Raw genomic sequence first — 19,408 nt, forward strand, 5'->3', positions numbered from 1 at the left:
TTGGTTGACATTATAAATGTTTCTAGGTTTCTGCTCTTGGAAAGCTTAAGAATGTTTTTGCCTTGGGAAATCGGGAGGCTGAAGACATAATGCTAGAGATTACTAGCAAGGTATACAGGAAACGACTTGCACAAGCTGCAGCTGTTGGAGGAGACCTGGACCAAGCTTCTAGTAAAGCCTCTTTCCTACAAAGGTTGTGTGACAGTTTACGATTCGATCCTGAGAAGGCCAAGGAGGTTCACGAAGGTCAGTGAATGCCACTCCATCTTGTTTTTCTTCAGCGTCATTGAGTTTTTATAAAATATTATGTGGTTTTTCTTTACTCTTGGCAACGTAACAGGTGGAAAAAGTAGTCTCTAGCATGCTTAAGGTTGTCGATCATTATTTGTTTTCAAGCGTGGGCTTTCTTTGTTAAGAGTGTAATGTCTTCTGCATTTGGATCAGTTTGCTTACATTTAATTTTTGTATTTTAATGCCCTTAAACACGTCTGGTTGTTTCTTCTCGTGTGGAGTGATTTTAAGCATCAGTTCTGGTTTTCCCTAGTGGGTTGAAAAAATTTCTATAATGTTTGCTGGTACTATTACATGGCATGATTATAGTTTTTCTTACAAATATTCTAGTCATTTGCCTCACTCTAGATTTGTAGCTTCTCAAAACATTTTTTGTTATAGGCTATTGTAAGAATGAGCAGATTTTGTATTCAAATGATGTTTTAATCTTCTCCTCATGTCTACAAATATTTTTTTGAAATTCAACCAAGATGATGGATTTTTGGGTTGCACTTGCTTTATGAATACAATTGTAAGTTCCATTGGCACTTTCATGATTCATCCTGCAAACAACATGACATAAGAGAGACCTCCAATATGTTTACACTGCAGTCTTCTAGGTATTTCTTTGTTTCATAAGCAACGCCCAAGTATGAGAATCAAGTCATGATGACCCATGGTCTAAAAATTGCATGGCTCTCCGCATGTGTACATGAACTTTAGATTCATGGAAAGTCAAATCAAACTCGAACTCCAAGGACTCAATTGTTATTATAGTGAGTACAAGGAGCCACATGAATACTAGGAAAAGCAACTGAAGAGACTATAGTATGCCAAGGGGCGAGATCATCCCTGCTGAGAAGACCCTTTTGCTCGATAGTAGTTAACTACCAATGAAGGTATCATTTGAGAAAGGTACTGCTAAGTGGAGTGCGGTGATTATTCCTCTAACAAACAAAAGATAAAGCCTGCCCATTGGTAAGAAGACATCCAATGTGATGGTGCACTCATGAACAAGTCAAAGACAAAATGCATTCTCGAGTGTCCAATTGTGCCACTCAAAGTAGTGCAACATGAATCTGCTTGGTCTATTGTCGGCAGCCAAGCAATGCAACACCCAAAGACAACCACCTGCAGGGGATTCCAAGAACACCTGGTGGCTAAACCAGTGGGAGAGCATATCCCTATATGGACGTAGGCAGATTCCATCATCGACACCAATACAAAGCAGCTTGTATTAAAGATCCCATGTACTCCAAGGGACAAACTATCCCTTGCACTTTGCATAAAGTATCCCTTGCATCCAGTGCAAAAGGTGTTTTTGTGATATCCGAAAACGAGATGCTGCCCTCCGGCAAATCGCTATCGATAACATGTTTGGAGGTAGCCAATCATCCTCCATGAGAAAAACCAAAGGATGATACCATGATGTAGCTGTAATTTACCATGCCAATCTCCCCATGGCATTATCAAGCTGACATTCTATCAAACGAAGGGAAAATAACAATCATTAATACTCTGAGTCTCCATTAAAGTATGATCTATCAATGCATCATAAATGGAAACGCCAATCCATGGTTGTGATCATGTAAAATCTACAATTTGTAACGTCTCATCGGTGAAATATTTGGAGTAAGGAAGGCAGGGCCCCATTAGTGAATAACGCATAAAGAAAACATCAATCTGCTAGGGTCTATGATCATAAAGGCTATACTAAAGATCTTTACAGGCCTAAAGCATTGAATTGTCTAAGGCTGCTATAGGCTTGGACACTCCAAGCAAGAAATCAATTGCAACACAAGAACAAAAACTGCAAAATTAGTGAACTTGAAAAGAGAGAGAGAGAGAGAGAGAGAGAGAGAGAGAGAGAGAGAGAGAGAGAGAGAGAGAGAGAGAGAGAGAGAGAGTTGACACGACGGCATGACGGAGTTTTGCGCCCAAATTCACTGGCCTCAAAGACTGGCGCCCCTTTTGGTATCTCTTTATTATTATGCTCGCAAAGTACAACTCCCGAGGGGCCTTTGCTCTTAGACTTTGCGTCCAGATGCTCTGTGGAGTGAGAGGCCCAAGGGTCCTTATATATAAGGGTTGCTAATAGCAGGGCTCCAAAAGCACTTCACCCAAAATCACTAACCCAAAAGCATCGCTCACAAAAGCTAGCATTAGAAACGGCCAAATTTGCTTGCTTAAAAAGCAAAAATCCGTAACGGCTGCCATGTGGCACAGCAAGCGTAGAATGCGGAAATTCTATACAGTCGTGCCATGTCATTACCCGTACTGTACTGTCAACGCGATTCATAGAAGTCATCCTTAGAGTTCAAGCCTTCGGTTTTTAGGGTTTTAGGCCCCTTGACCGATGCTCCACAAGTTGGGTGGGAACTTTGTTTCAAAAATCCCTTATTCCTTACAATATTAGGCCCCTTGGCCATTCTTTCTGGTGTAGACTTCTCTTGTTTTCCGGGTTTAGTTTCTCTTGTCCTCTTGGCCATTTCTTTCCAATTGGGCACGCCACATCATCACTTTGTGACATTTCCCCCTCTTGAAAGAATTGTAATCGCCCTCGATACACCTGCAAAACAGCCATACGACAGGAACTTTTTTAGTGGACACTGACTCTATGTATTCGTGCACGAGACTCCACCAATCCAGCATTTCGACAAAGACATCTGTCACTATGAATCACATTTCTGTCGAGAGTCTCAGATACAAATTATGATCATTGCAACCTATTAGCAATCACATCCAGACTGCGCTGATGTTTTCGCGGATGTCTTGATCTACTAAATCTTGTTAGTATGAGTTCTCTCAATCAAGCAAACCATGCCCATGACAATCCCCACAAGATTCTACTTCCACATAGCATGGAGTTCACAAAATTACACACTTTGTTTATACTGACACCGTGTTTCAATCATTCAATCTAGCTATCTCATTCCGTTCAAAACTCTTAATGCACCCAGATCATTGTGCAACCATTTCATCCTTCCGTAACTCGTGATGCACTCACAACAGTATCCAGTCATCTCATCCAGATAGACATCTTGATGCACTAGAATTCATTTAGTTGATATTTACTTAGGCATCACATTACATCCACATCTCGTTGATCTCTAGTAGATGTCTAGATGCACTAAGTTCAAATCATTAATAAGACAAAATATTGCAGACATTTCATCTTTCTCTGCATGTCTCTAACAATACAAACATGAAGGAGCACATGCATTTAGTTCAATTAAGGAAATTTCCAATTCAATGCCATTCCACAAAATACTATAAGCGTGTCAGTACCCCTAAAATCTCAAAGAGAAATTAATAACTTCATATAATCTTGGCAATCTGAGACAAAGGAGTGGAGTGGCTCCCCTCTTGTGCAATCCTCACCGCACAAATTCAACGTGCTGATTCATTGGTAACTTTTGGCATAGACACTGCTAATAACCCAATGATGTTCTCCTTATCCATCAACTTTGCATCAAGGGCCAAAAAGTACCTTTGACCAAATTATCCAGTGGACCTAGCTTAACTTTCTGTTCTTTGCTTGTGCCCAATGACGTGTTGGTAGCCCTGTTGGCTTCCCTTGTCCTTGGCACCTCAATTTGGATTGTTGGTATTCTGTGATCTACAGGCTGATTTCTTTTATGTTTTTTTCTTGTGCCTTGGGACCTGTTGGTAGCCTCACTGGCCTCCCTAGATTGAGCAGTTTTGTTGTGGTTTGCCAAAAGAGATCCGATAGTATTGTCCGCAACAAAAGTATGACTTTATCTAGAGACAACGGAGTGGAACACCATGTCGATGCATTTCCTTTCAAGTAAGATGCCGCCCTTCACACCTTGGGGTGTTCCAAGAAGGCAACGCCAAACTGCTATAATAACTCAAGGGTCCAATGGGCGTCGTGGTAGCCTGAAAACCTGTCAAACCTGACGGCATGACCCCCTTCCTTGAACTCCTTGATCTTCTTGCTCATCGGTTCATTGTCAAAAGAGGACGAGTTCTCCTCCTCTGAACTGCTAGATGGCTTCCCATGCCTTTTATACTTTTCGCGAAATCTACTGTTGCTTTTTCTCCGCTTCTTCCGCCTTTTCTCATTCTTACTGGAACTAGAGGATGACAAACTATCAAAACTCTTTGAAGACGAAGAAAAATTTGGGTCATCCTCAAAACAAACAAGCTTCTTGGATTCGCTTGCCATCCAAAAGTCGACTTCTTGCCGCATAATCCGGGAAAGCCACCAATTTCCTCTTCTTCCGAGATTGCTTCAAGCCTTACATTAACTGGTTCATCTTCTTTTCAAAAGCTCTGTCCAGCTCTTTCTGCGATTATAGTTTATACTTTTTTTGTACTCGGCTTGTCCCTCATCTTCCTTCTCGACTTGAGAGGAGAATGAATGGGGTCTTGTCATCTAGAGTGAATCTCATCCATCGGGTAAATCTTTATATGCTTCACGTATTTCGGGTTCTGGGAGTACTTTATCAATCTTTCTACACACGTGTCAACATGTAGTTGATGTTTGTAGTCCGCTCTGGTGAAATTTCATGCCAAAAATTTACCTCACTCTTTGGATTCATCACTTCTCGCGCTGGGTTTCAACTTTTGCTCACCTCCTCATGGAGGGGTGCTATCTCTGTCAAATTCTCCACGAGAACCCATGTGAAGTGCAAAAAAGATTGGATTCTCTGTAGAAGAAGAATCTTTATGAGCTCTAATACCACTATTACATGCTTGGACACTCCAAGCGAGAAATCAATTGCAACACACGTATTGAAATTGCAAAATCACTGAACGTGAAGAGAGAGACAAAGAGCTAGTCGACATGGCATGGCGGAGTTTCGTGCCCACATGCACTATCCCCAAAAAGTGGGGTCCCTGCCGGTATTTCTTTATTATTATGCTCGCAAAGTATAGCTCCTGAGGGTCCTCTGCGTCTAGATGCTTTGCAGAGTGAGAGGGTCCTTCTAAACAATACAAGCAGAGTGAGAGGGTCCTTATAAACAATCCAAGGGTTGCCTAAAAGCAGGGCCCCAAAAGCACTAACCCCAAATGCATTTGCCCACAAAAGGTAGGGTCAGAAACTGCCAAAATCTGCCAGCATAAAAAGCGAATGTATAACGCAGAAATTCCATACAGCCCTGCCACGTGAGCAATGCATCAACACAATTTATAGAAGTCAGCCTCAGAGTTCGAGATTTGGGTTTTTAGGGTTTTAGGCCCCTCAGCCATTCTTTCTAGGTTCAGACTTCTTGTGTTTTTCAGGTTCTGATTCTCTTGTCCTCTCGGCCATTTCTTTCCAGTTTGGGCACGCCACATCATCACCTCTAGGCTGACGGCAAAGAGAGGAGAAGGGGCGTGTAGAGAGGACGACGAGGTGTGATTGGTTCACTCCCTAGTCTTAGCTTTTGGACCCAGCTGCGAGTTGGGTGATAACACAAACCCCCCCGGAAGATGAAACCTTCTATGCCCCTACAAGGTCTTGGTACTAGTTCAACAAAAGATTGATTTTCATTTGTGGATTCGGGCTCTCGTAAGCTTATTTGTAGCTCTGCTACCACCTGTTGTGAACATGTAGCGAGGACGCAGTGCAGAGATAGATGGCATGCACGATAAGCAACCACATGCAGAGAGAAAAACCTGGTGAGAAGCACAAACCACTTGAGTAATCAAAGCCTTCTCTCTTAAGGAAGACTCTGCTACCTCGCTACTGTCCTCCTAATACAATATCCGTCCCGGGTGGCCATTGTCACATGAAAACTAGTTTTTCAGGTTTTAACAGAAAGGGTCATATTTTAGCACTTGTGTGAGGTGCAACATATTTTACCACTTGTGTGAGCGTTTTTTTTTTTTTTTTTGCATCTATAGGTAGTTAGACTCCTAAATATATCACATTTCTTATAACCTCTAGAAACGTATGTGTTTTGAAACTCGGGATTTCTAAAATGGAACACGATGAGATGATGAATGCACGAAATGTTTCTTGTTGCATTGGCTTTATGTGAGATGTCGGGCCAGAAGCACACTGCTTTGCTTTCCTTTCTTTTGGAGGAGTTGCCTTTCTTCGTTCTTTGACCAACCTCCTTTGCACTCAAAACTGTCGTCGTACGCCTAGACATCGGCAAACATAGATTGTAGATTGTGCTCCGCCCTAGAGAGACTCGACTGAAGCCCCCTGGCACTGATAGTGCAGAACCCACCATCGGACTTGCTCTTTCGCCGAGACAGAGCAAGCGAGCTTATAAGCAGAGGTGGAGCGCCTTCAGGCCACCTTTGTTATCTGCAAGATAATCAGCATCGGACCTAGTAGAGGAGAGATGCGCAACCTCCTCCAGGCCCGCCTTCTGTTAGAGGTAGGAAAGATCATTGACGTTCAGCTTCTCCGAGGCGTCTACTACTTGATCAAGTTTCAGACTTTTGAGATGGCGTCCGAGGTCATTGCAATGAGTCTCTTGGCCATCCAAGCAGTTAGAGCTCACTCTCGACAGTGGCGCCATGGCTTCGATCCGTCTACCGATGTTCTTGTCCAAGAAGCAGACTTGTCCTTTTAGGTTTGCTTCCCCGGCCTGAGGAGAGAGTACCTCCCGCTACTTTCCAATCTTGGATAGGTTGCAAGATTGGGTCTGTGTTGGAGACACGGTGCATGGCAGCTTCCATTGCTGCCAGGGTAGTAGGCATACCTACAGTCCCTATCTTGGATAGGTTTCAAGATTGGGACTGTGTTTGAGACACGGTGCATGGAAGCTTCCATTGCTGCCAGGGCAGCAGGCATACCTACAGTACGTGTTCTAGTTCGAGACACCCACACCCTCCCGAAGGTAGTTTTACTTTCTCGTGGTGGTTGGCTTCATCAGAGCGTGGAGTATTCGGGGCTCCCAAATCAGTGCTTCGTATGCAAACTGATGGTCCATCTTGCGAAGGCGTGTCCAGGGAGGAGACCCAAACCCTTGACACAGACCCAACCTACTAAGGCTAGCCAAACTCAGCAGGCAGAGACGCAAGGAGCACATGCAGGTATCTCTTCTGAGTCAGGCGACCAGTCAGAGAAGGGTTGACAGTAGGTTCGTGGGTGTCATCGTCAGGGACAGCCACACCAGTTTGGCGCCTTTGGTGGTTGACTTGCACGAGGCCAACTGCAGTGGGTTCCCAGAGGGAACCTATTTGACCCTCTATAGCAGGATGAGCCGGCAGATACCCCCTTCACCTCAGCTTCGCCACTGACAGTCCCTCCGCCTACCATCCCCACTTCTCCATCTCCACCCTCACCTCCTCCACCCGTCGGCTCTCCCATCCTTCCCCTAGTATCTCTGTCCAGTCACCTTTCCCCTCCCACTCCCCGCCATGGGCCCAGGGGATTGGTCACTCTTTGGCTGCTTGGAGATCTCTCGGTAGTGCATTTGCCATGAGCCACTTGGTGCGAGAGGAGCAGCCCTACCTGCAGACGCCTCTGTTGGTGCAGGCGTCGCGTTTTGCTGCAGTCCCTTGTGGGCTGACCTGTTTTGACATCGATCGTCGCTGGGAATTCTTTGAATACAACTCTACACGTTTTCTCGGCGACTCTTCTCTCGACCTTGACAAGGCTTTCTTCAAAGTACATGCTGTGTTTCTACGAGCCAAAGGGGCATAGCCTGTGACGCGGCGGTTGGTTTTTCCTTTCCATTTTTTGGTAGGGATAAGACTGAGTGGACTATGCATATAGTGTTGGATTGGCTCCATGTTCAGGCTCTAGTTCTCTCACCACATGGGAGACTCGGGAGTGAAACACTTTATACAGACTCTCTGGCGGTTGTCCAAGTTCTCTATGACACCACTAGATAAAGCAGGTTGTAGATACATTGTGGTACACTTATTTGCACACACTCAGAGCGCACCCTGTTAATGTATATGTTCATGAGGACTCTTGGACAGAGGATGTAGCTCTACGGACTGCACACCCTACTTGGGTATGGGTCCGACAGACACTCTAGACATGGCTCTCTAGAGGTCACTTGATGCGGATTACTCCACCTCCAAGCTGCCTCGAAGATTGCGAGATTGGTTGCGATGGCAGCATCGGCTTTTTCTCTCTAACCATGAGGATAGGCCAGGTTGGCTTGGACTTGTCACCAAAGTAGCAGACTGCTCCCCTCCTAGTCATCAGGAGGAAATTATTGCATTGGAGCTCGTTGGGGCTATCTCTTGCTGGTAGGGTTGTTGTGGCCAACCAAATGCTCTTGCCGACCATGTGGTACGTCACATCTTGTTGGAGTTCTTGCATCGACAATCTTGAGAGACTGATCAGGAACTTTCTGTGTATAGGGAGAGACATGCAATGGGCTCGGGTCAAAGTCTCCGGGTAGGTCATCACCCTACCTTGCTCTCATGGTGGGCTGGGTATCTCAGGGGGGATTCTGGGGACAGGTTTTTGCGGGTACCTTTTGCACTTACCTAGGGATGCCTTTCTTCCCTTGCACAACACGAGCGGGTGTCGCATATTGGATGCTCAGAGTGAGCCCCGCCCTGTGAGTTTCACAATTTCTGACAGTTGAGTTTCTAACAGACTTTCGGGAGCGCTTGTGGGACCGAGGAGAGTCACCATGTTTCAGTGGCTAGCCGCCCATCGAGCTACCCCAGTTGGGAGTTAGGTTGGTATATAGCGGCCACCTGACAGGCTGCGCCGCTTGTGACGACCCACTTGAATCACAGAGGCATTGTTTGTGAGATTGCTCCATGGTGCAGGAGGTTTGGCTTCTGATTCTACGGTTGATGCGAGTCTTTTCGTAAGTTAGGCAGTACACTTGGGGTGCTACTGCTTGGTCCACCCTCACAGACCCTGCACTTCGTTTTGAGCTGTCCTCAACTAGCAGGATGATTGTGATACAGGAGGGCTGACCTACACTCTAGCTTGTCGCAAAACTTACGCCACAGGAGTAGAACAGTGATAGAAATCTTTGTTGGAAGCTTATCTGCAGCCTGACTCTTTGGTTCATATAGAGAGCTCGTTGCTTTCGCATCTTGGAGGCCGTGTCACAAACTGCTGACGTTTCAAGTTAGTAAAGAGCAAAGCCAACCTTCAGATCACGGCCCAGGGGCCTAAACCCTAAGAAGAACAAGCAACAGAAGAAGAAGTCCTACCAACTTATGGGACCTCGTCCGATGGGGCCCAAGTGACATAAAGGATTAAAATAAAGCAAGACCCACACACACACACACACACACACACACACACACACACACACACTGAAAGACTTGCGAAGCAGCTGATGACGTGGAAGCTGTACGGAAAAAACCCGGAAATTGCCCTTACATGATGTGGCAAACTGTGTGGATTTTCACGTTTTGTGCTGATTGTTGACGTGGCAGTTGTACGGAATTCCGTGATTTACGTTGGCAGCTTTTTGGCATTGCTTTTGGATCAGAAGGCTTTTCATGTAAACTCACGATGACGTGGCAGAATGTACGGATTTTCGCGTTTTGCGCTGATTGCTGACGTGGCAATTGTACGGTATTCCTTGATTTACGCTGGCAGCTTTTTGGCATTTCTTTTGGACCAGAAGCTTTTGAGTTTGAAGGCTTTTCATGTAAACTGCTTTTGGGGCCTAGGGCCTTTAAATATGAGTCCATGGGCTCATTCTTTGGCATGCTTCCTTGAGAAGGTGCAGAGTTTGGAGTACCGGCTTGTAGTGTATTGATGCAATATAAAAAAATACCGAAAGGGGGGACCAATACTTTCTGGGGTGGAATTCCGCCACTCCCTGTCGCGTCTCTCTCTCTCTCTCTCTCTCTCTCAGTTCAATTGTTATTGAAGTGTTGAAAATCTGTTCAGTTTGTTCTTTTCTATTGGCACGTGGTGCCCTTCTTGTGACAAGCCGGCCTTATCCCATCGGTGGACACTGTACGAGATATATGGTTGGAGGTAATCCATACACTTCGAGATCAGTTCAAGAGGCTGCCACGCAGTTCCGACCGCATGCGAGAGTGCGGCGAGGCATTCCTACAACTTTTGCGTCTAGGGCCGTCCTACACCATGGTCCATGCCACATGGGGCTCCTAGATGGCACTACCTGCCACTTGTGTGGTTGTTTCTTCCTTCCATATCTTGATTGAGCTGTCATTGTATGTCACAAACTGTTGATGTGAAAAGCCACTGAAGAACAAAGCCAACATACAGCTGCCGACCGAGGAGCCTAAACCCTAGAGAAGCAGTATAAGAAGGAGAAGCAGCAGAAGAAGCTCTACCAGCTTGCAAAGTCTTGCCGAGTGGCCTATTTTAAAGAAGTCTTACCAACTTATGGGACCCCGTCTGATGGGGCCCAGGGAACTAAAGAGATTAAAATAAAGCAAGACCACACTCTCTTGCGTAGAAGATGATGACGTGGTAGCTATATGGATGCTCGTGGTTTGCATCGGCAGTGCCACGTGGCAGCTCGTATGGATTTCCGGAATTCGTGCTAACATAATAACGTGGCACGGTTAGGGATTTCCGTGATTTACATTGGGCAGCTTTGGGTAGTAGCTTTTGGGGCCATATGCTTTTCAGTTTGAAGCTTTTCAGGCAAACTGCTTTTTATAGGCCAAGGGCCTTTAAATATGTGCAAAGGGCTCAGTCTCTCGCACGCTTCTACGTGAAGGTGTAGAGCTTGGAGTCCCGGCATTAAACTGAGTTCAAGCAATATAAAGAAATAGCGAAAGGGGTGCCAAGGTTTGGGGTCAGTGCTCTCTCGGGGTGGAACTCCGCCACTCCCCGTCTCTTGTCGTGCATCTCTCTCAGTCTAGTTGTTATTTGAAGTGCTTAAAGTTGCTCAGTCTTTTCTTTTTGGTTGGCACATGTGCTCGTCCCCGTGAGAGAGCATTTCGAGAGACAATCAATTTTCTCATTCCAAAGAGGATTCTTGATTTTGTGCGTCATTGTCTTCCCAAAAGAATCTCATCCAATAAGGAGTCTATTCTCACCCAGATCGGAGCTCTTGATATCCTGGGTCGTTGGTTTCCTAGAAAAATCTCATCAAATAAGTAACACAATGAATGCTCACATATGCATGTTACAAGCCATAGAAACATAAAGCCGTCGATGAAGACTCCCTCCACAAATAACCATCGAGGGCTGAGCCATGAGCTGTTTGATTGCCTGATCACTGCTCCCACATAACCTAAAAAGGTCTGGGCCGGTAGATATAGAGGCCTTTTACAACCAAACGCCCCCTAGACCGCAGCGTGCGTTGTTTGGAGGTGTTGAGAGTAACCACTACTCAAACTTTTAATTACTCCTCGTAAATAACCACAAGGGTCCGGGCCATGAGTATAAACAACACTTTTCAAATGTTCAATACTCCCCCTCGCAAATAACCACAAGCGTCCGGGCCATGAGTATGAGCAAGCATTCTTAAATATCATTTCTCAGTACTCCACCTGGGAGTAAATCACCAATCATTGAAACTAGTATTAAAACCAGAGTCAAACAAGTCAAATAGGCACCAAGACAAGTTCAAAACAAATACCATCCATTTCAAACAAATTCCAAACAGGATCACCAAACAAGTTCTCGAACAAAACTCAAACTTAAAAAACAATGTCCACATCAATCGAGTTCGAAAAGACTACTGGCTTTTCATCCTAAAACCAGCACCAAGATTAGGGTTATATTCCTTCTGTAAGGTTGTAACCGACCGCAGCACGGTCCATGAACTCTTGAATAGTCGAAACAAGCCTCGACAGTTAGTGTTCCTGTGGCAGTGATGGTAGCCCCGAGATTTGGCAATCACACCGGACCTCCAAGGTTTTTAGCTCGGGAGGAGACACCTAATGAGAGATGTTGAGAAACTTCCAAGTCATAAGCTGCAAGGGTTTTCATGGCAAGCATTTCAAGATAGCCCCCTCTGCAAGAAGTTGCTCTCCGAAGAGAGATGTCAGAAAGCATGTAACTTGGGGCAAAAAAGCATGTAACTTCAGAAAGCATGTAACTTTGTAGCTATAGACATCCACCAGTGCATGGCACTGTCTCTGAGGAAAAAAACAGCAGCTTGAAAAATCTTTGATCCTTCTCTTGCAAGTGATCTTTATGGCTTATGCTCTCTAACACAGAGCGATGAAGACAGAAGCACGTACAATGCGCGATGCAGTAAGGGTGGGAGTGGCTTATAAGTCGGCATGCGAAGATTCTTTATAGAAATTTCCTGTAAAATTTTCATCTTACTTTGTCTGCTCTTTGGTAGAACGAGTATGCTTTCAAAAAAGCACACTCTTGAAGCTCTGATACCATTGTCACTCTCCTAGGGATAGTGACAGTGGTACCCGTCCTAGGGACCACGTGCCAATGGAAAAGAACAGACTGAGCAACTTTAAGCACTTCAAATAACAAATGAAATGAAAGAGATGTACAACACGAGAAGGGGAGTGGCAGAGTTCAACCCCGAGAGCGCACTGGCCCCAAACCTTGGCGCCCCTCTCAGTATTTCTTTTTATTGCTTGAAGTGAGTACAATGCCGGTACTCCAAACTCAGCACCTTCACGTGGAAGCGTGCCAGAGACTGAGCCCTTAGCACATATATAAAGCGGTTTACATGAAAAGCTTCAAACTCAAAAGCATCTCTAAAAAAGTAAGGGCTTTGGTGCGTGTATGCCAAATGTGTACTATTGTGTTTTGATAATTATGAGCATGAATGCATTATATTAGTTTTTATCGATTTGTTTTGTGGAGTTTGGTGGTTTCATTTGTGGTTACACTCTGGGCTTAACGGAAACACATGAAACGTAGGTTTTTCAAGTTTCTCGGTTGATGGAACGTGTATCATGCCGGCATTGTGTGGCGTCAATGTTGACACGATAGTATTGACAATGGCTTTTTGCTATGCATATGCTTTTAGCAACATCTGAATTTTGTAACTTCACTTGCTTTCAACAAGTTTATTTAAGCAACACCAAAAGCTATGAAATTGGGCAGATCACCCGCTTCTGCGACACGGATAGAACTATGTGGTTTCTCTAAGCATAGAGAGCCAGTGTAATTGGTTTAGCACTAGTTTGATACCAAAATAGGACACTGAAGTGTCCCGTTTTTACCAATTTATATTAAATTATTTGCATCAGACGGTGTACTTAAGAAAACCTTCTTGATATTCTTAAATATGTCAGCTAGAGGGTCTTTTAAAATATAACCTTACATTTTAGAAGCTATAATGATCAAGAACTATACTCATCAAGTAGACCCCTTTAAGATTGTATTGCGATTGATGCCTTGAAGAAATAAACTTCATAAGGTCAAGAGAAGATGAAGAGACGTTGTAGAAAATTGTGCATGACTTTTTGACAATTGTGCTATAGATAGTTGCAAGTTTCATGTGCAAAAAATTTACTTGAGAGTAAATAAAATAATGTGAAGTTCTATGTGTTTGATATGGCCATTCCAAGCATATAATTGTCTACAAAGTAAAATATGTTTTTGATGTATTTGGGAGTTTTGACAAGTAGAATTGTTTTGGTAAGCAACAATTATTGGATCATTTCAAATGTTCAAAACTATGCATGAGAAATTTTAATTCTTGAGACATAAGCCTTCAAAACCTCATAGAATTTTAAACTTTCCGTGTAGATCAAAGGCCAAACTTATGCTCTCAAGACAGGACGTTCTGAAACCGGCCCATGGGGCGGTAGGCTTTGGCTTTCACCCGAAATTCTTTACTTTACTTTAGACACACACAGAGAGAGTTCTCAGCAAAGGTAACCTGCGACGGGAATTAACACTTAAAGCACACACAGCTCGGAAGCTAGAATGCTCCGAGCAAACGCCGACAACCTGCAAGCCCCAAAATGGCGCCCCTTTTGGTATTTCTTTATTCTTTCAGAGGGTAATTACAAAGAAGAGTCCTCGGAATTCTTTGCCTGTATCCAGCTAGAGACCACCTTTTCTGGCAACATTTCGGCAGCATAACAGCCCCAAAACTTGCCCGAAACCAATTCCCCTACTAGGACTCACTACCACTGGTCGTCTGACCATCAATCACCACTAGAACCACATCGAAAAATGCAATGTCGGCCAGCTAACAGGTGATTTACACTCGTAGCCTCACCGTGGCTAACCTTAGTCCATTTGCCCAACTTTAGTGCTCATTGGCCGTCCGGCCTAGACTCTCACTGTCCGCCTCACACCATGCAACTTGGGCATTGGCATTTCCAGAGGGGTGCTTTAAAACAAGTCAAATAAAATTCCCCCAAAAAGAAATCAACAAGTAAAGTTGCCACAGACTCGTGACATACCCTCCTCCTGAAAACGCGAACGTCCTCGTTTGCATGAATATCAATCCATTAGTGTGTACAACACTTCATGGACACCGTATCACGGCTGTCAACCTTTTCGTGTGTACACTCCTGGTCGACATGGTATGAGACATACATGCTCGTAGTTAACACTCTTGTGTATTCAACACTTGTTAACTCATGTATGGTCTACCTGTGAGACTGTTCCATTGACATAGTGGATAGCTTTCATACTGTGCCATTGGCTTTCATAGAGTCCATAATTTTTAGTACACTTCGAATCCTTTCAAGCATAATAAACCAACAGTTTAAAAATGCGTCAACATGTACTCATTAGAAGCAATTGCTATACTCTTAACAACTGACAGGACATACTTACTTCTATAGCACTGAACAGATGTTAGGTGCAGCGGAATGAATGTTGTATTTTTCTCAAGATTAGTGATCTTTATTGCTCAAGGTTCCTTTTAGTTCTTAGGGAAAGAGAGAGATTTCCGTCTTATAAAGAGTGCTATGATCACGAACAAAGTGAGTGGATATTGTGCGTGCAAGTGAATGAGACTGAGAGAAGGAGAGAGAAGAGATACGACACCCAAAAGGTTGTAAAACCCTCCTCCGAAGGCCCCACTCTTGTCGGCGAGAGTGGTCTACTTTGATTGCACAAAGGTGTACAATGCATATGCAATGGACTAATGCAATGGGACTATGCCGATGACGACGACGGCAATGACGACGACTACTTGGGCTGAATCTGTGATCTTCTTTGGCTGAATTTCGTGGACTGTTCCGGGGCTGAAACTGGCTGTTCTACTGTTGTCTTGATAGCTGAAAATGATCGGCTATGTCGCGGGTCATGCTGAGGATGATAACGCTGATGTTGCTGGCTGGAATTGCTGCGTTTTCTGCTGATGATGGAGGCTGAAAAACGCTGATTACTGCAGGTGTTTTTCCATGCTAAAAATGGCAGCAATAGGCAGCAGATACTGGCATTAGCAGTTGCTGAATTTGCTGAAGAAAACGCTGAACAGCAGCAATCCAAAAACACCGGCTTTTGGGGCTGCCGCTGATGGTAAAAAACGCTAATGCTGAGGGTGGTTGGTCTCGGGAAAAACGCTAAGGATGGGCTGATCTGCTGAGGGGCGATCCTGCTAGGGATGGGGGGATCTGGGTCTGTGGCGATGTAGTCCTACTAGAAAACGCCAGGGTGTCATGAAGGGGGGGTATTGCTGAGAAGTTGCCTGTTGAGCGGGAAGCTCGTGCTGCCTCTTTTGCCAGAAAGTGCTAACATGGGTTTGCTTATATATTAACTTAGCAAAATTGCCGTACCTACTTTTGTTGGAAAGTCACTTAAAAATAATAAGTGAAAATACCAATAAATAGGAAAATAGGCTAAATGCACTGGAAAATTCCCCTAACTGATGGGAATTCTGATGATCATGCTGTGTGCAACCGGAGGATATGCATCTATGCTAAGTGACTGGGCATGCACGGTCTACGAATAGACTCACAAAAGTGCCAGATCATTGCTAATCTAAACTGACTGAACTGACGGGAACCCTGCTATGGTGTAGCTTGTCCATGGACACATAGGGTTGGGATGTGTCACGTGACAACAGACTTTGGGACAACTTTTATTCCCCAAGGGCAATTGCCAAGGAGGGTACACTTCTATTGCACTAAATCCATAGATACATGAGAAGTGCTAGCTCTTGGATCACCCCCCTCTAGCGTAGGTCTCTTTCCTCTTGACCTTTGCTCTTCTTGAGTTGGAGAATACGTAGGTGGTAAACCAAAGGCTTCAAGGTATAGCTGCAATACATTTGGTGACTCTAACAGTTCGCTCTCTTCCATCCACTTTGCATCCATAGGTGGATAGTTCTTGAACTTTCCCAATACTGCCTTGTAAGCTTGCCTTTGACTTTTCTTTCCTTGTGTGCCATGATCTGTTCTGGGACCAAAATTTCATCAAGCTCTTCTACTTCTGGTTGCTCTTTAATTGGCATATCCTGAAGCACATCACCAATAAATGGTCTAAGAAGACACACGTGAAAAGCATTGTGAATCTTCCAGTTCTCAGGCAATTTCAGCCTATAACTGACGTCACTGATCTTCTCTGTTACTTGAAAAGCCCCATAGCAATGCATACTAAGCTTTGTAAAGAGACTTTCTTTACCTTTTCGCTTCTTTAAGCGTGCCTTTTCAAACCGCAACAGTATCCAATCACCAAGTGAAAACAGCAATTCACAACGGTGGAGATCAGCAGCTTTCTTTTGCTTTGCGTGTGTCCTTTAAAGGGCATGCTTTATCTTCTGATACATTTCATCCATAGTCTGTATATATTGATCTGCCTGAAAGATCTTTTCCTTGATATGCAAAATGGGAGGAACTTTGACATGGACTTCGACAATTTCAAAAGGTGCTTTGCCTGTTGAAGAATGCACTGTATTATTGTATGCATACTCAACCAACGACAAATATTGCTCCCACTTTGCCTTGTGCTCTGATACATAGCACTTAAGCAGATCCAAGACAGTAGAATTTGCCTCTTGTGAGTGCCCATCTGTGTGTGGATGAAACGACGATGAGAACTTAAGCGTAGTGTCCATATTTTCAAATATGCCTCTCCAGAATAGACTTGTCATCCGTGGATCACGGCCACTGACAATTGACTGTGGCATACCATGGTACTTAAAAATATTGCACATAAAGAGACGTGCCATGTGATATGGTTTTATCTTCTTCCAGATTCCATCATTCCTTGTCTGTGCTCTTGGAAGATCAAAGATAAAATCCATAGCTATGGTTTCCCATGGTTTATCTGGAATCGGCAATGGTTGTAACAGCCTTGGTGCCTTTTGCATGTCAAACTTGACCTTTTGGTAAATCACGCATGCTCGCACAAAGGCATCCACATCTGTCCTCAAGGTAGGCCAATAAAAGAATGTCTCAACCGCTTTCACTGTAGCATCTATACAATGATGCTGTGCATACGGTGGGACTTGACTCTCTACCATGACCTTACGTCGCAATGGCCTAGTGACACAGAGTCTGCCATGCATCATCATAAAACCATCTCTGAGGAGATAGTGCTCATGACGTTGTCCTTCCTGTAACTGTTCGAAGATCCTTGCAAAATTTTCGTCACTCGCATACTGTTCCTTCATGTCATTAAGCTCATGATGATAAGGAATTGACACAGCTGAAATTTGTGGCTTTCTTGATAACGCATGAGCCACAACATTCTTCTTGCCTTCCACATGCACAAGCTGAAAATGAAACATGGAAAGAATGTTTGCCCATCGCATATGCTTCTCCAATAGCTTTGACTGTGTTAGAAGGTATGATGGTCCTTGGACAACAAAATCAGCACCTAGCAGATAGTGTTTCCAATTTAAGAGCACATGAATCACAGCCAGTAACTCTTTTTCATAGGTCTTAATGGTCATCTCTGGCCCTTGCAAGATTCTGTTCTTATAGGCTACTACCCTGCCATCTTGCATTAGCACTGCACCAATGCTACTGCCACAAGCATCACACTGGACCACAAATGACTTCATGAGATCTGGCAAAACAATGATTGGATCTGAAGTCATCTTTTTCTTTAAGCGGTTAAAAGCTGAAATCTCTTTTTGGGTCCATCTGAAAGTGACCTCTTTCTTTTGCAAAGCATGTAAAGGTGAAGCAATCTCTGCAAAGTTGCGAATGAATCTTCTGTAGTAAGAACATAGCCCTAAGAAGCTACGGACATCGTGCACAGTCCTTAACGCTGGTCTGTCTTGATTGCCTCTACCTTCGTAGGATCCATTCGGACACCATCCTTTGACACAATGTGTCCGAGAAATTGGATCTCTTCCAAGAAGAACTCGCTTTTCTTGCCATTGATGAGCAATCTGTTCCTGCGCGACTCTTCGAACACAATGGTCAAGTGATGCCTATACTCCTCTTCATTCTTCGAGTAGACTATCATGTCATCAAAGAATGTGCCAACAAAGTTCTGATATGGACGAAAGATCCTATCCATCATCCTATTGAACGTAGCAGGAGCATTCGTAAGACCAAATGGCATCACTAAACCAATTGTCGTTCTAAACGCAGTCTTATGCACATTCTCATGCCTAATTCGAATCTGATGGGACCCACTTTTAAGGTCGATCTTGCTGAAAATCGCGGCTCCCTCTAGGCGGTCAAGAATATTATCAATCCTTGGAATAGGAAACCTATTCTTGATGGTTTTCTTTTTTAACGCATGGTAATCAATACACATGTGCCACGAGCCATCCTTTTCCTGTACTAAGAGCACTGGAGAGCAATAGGGTGACGAGTTAGGCTGAGTCGGCCCTTTCTCTAAGCGCTCCTCCACTTGGCTCATAATCTCTTTCCGCTATGCCTCACAAGCCCTATACGGTGGCCTATTTGGTGGGCTATAACCTGGCACCAAATCAATCGCATGATCCTCGGGCCTCTCCGGCGGTAGTTGAGACGGTAATGAATTAGAAAAACAACCATTAAACTTTTGCAAAAACGCTTATCTGTATTTATCTAACAAAGATAAATTTGACTGACAACTATTTGAAACATCACGTGCAAAAACCAAGTACGCAGAAAGATTCTTCTTTATTGCAGAAGTGATAGCAGAAGCAGATACAATAGGGATTGACTCTCCTTTTAGCTTTACATCCAAGATGTGAGTTTTGCCCCTATGTTGTACAATGATCTTTTTGTTGTAGGCATCCAAGACTCCATGCACTCGGAACATCCACGGGATCCTCAACAAGGCATCACATCCTTCCAGCGGCATGATGTAGAACTCTTCTGTGTCCACATACGACTGAATATGCAGACGCAGCTTTCCAATGATGGGAGTAACGCACTTTGAATCGTGAGGACATGCAAATCCTGCCTCCGCGGTGTACCCCATCTC

General features: G+C 44.2%; 1 protein-coding gene across 1 annotated transcript in view; it reads left to right on the forward strand.

Moving 5' to 3' along the window:
- Positions 1 to 19,408, forward strand: part of TIC110 (translocon at the inner envelope membrane of chloroplasts 110) — a 133,631-nt gene that overhangs the window by 82,432 nt on the left and 31,791 nt on the right. The window contains exon 11 of the mRNA XM_086513178.1: positions 27 to 246. Within this exon, the coding sequence (XP_086369304.1) occupies positions 27 to 246 (220 nt within the window). The remainder of the gene's footprint in view (positions 1 to 26; positions 247 to 19,408) is intronic.

This window comes from Adiantum capillus-veneris, chromosome 5, assembly GCF_014529385.1.
Source record: "Adiantum capillus-veneris isolate H3 chromosome 5, ASM1452938v2, whole genome shotgun sequence".
Taxonomy (NCBI): Eukaryota; Viridiplantae; Streptophyta; class Polypodiopsida; order Polypodiales; family Pteridaceae; genus Adiantum; species Adiantum capillus-veneris.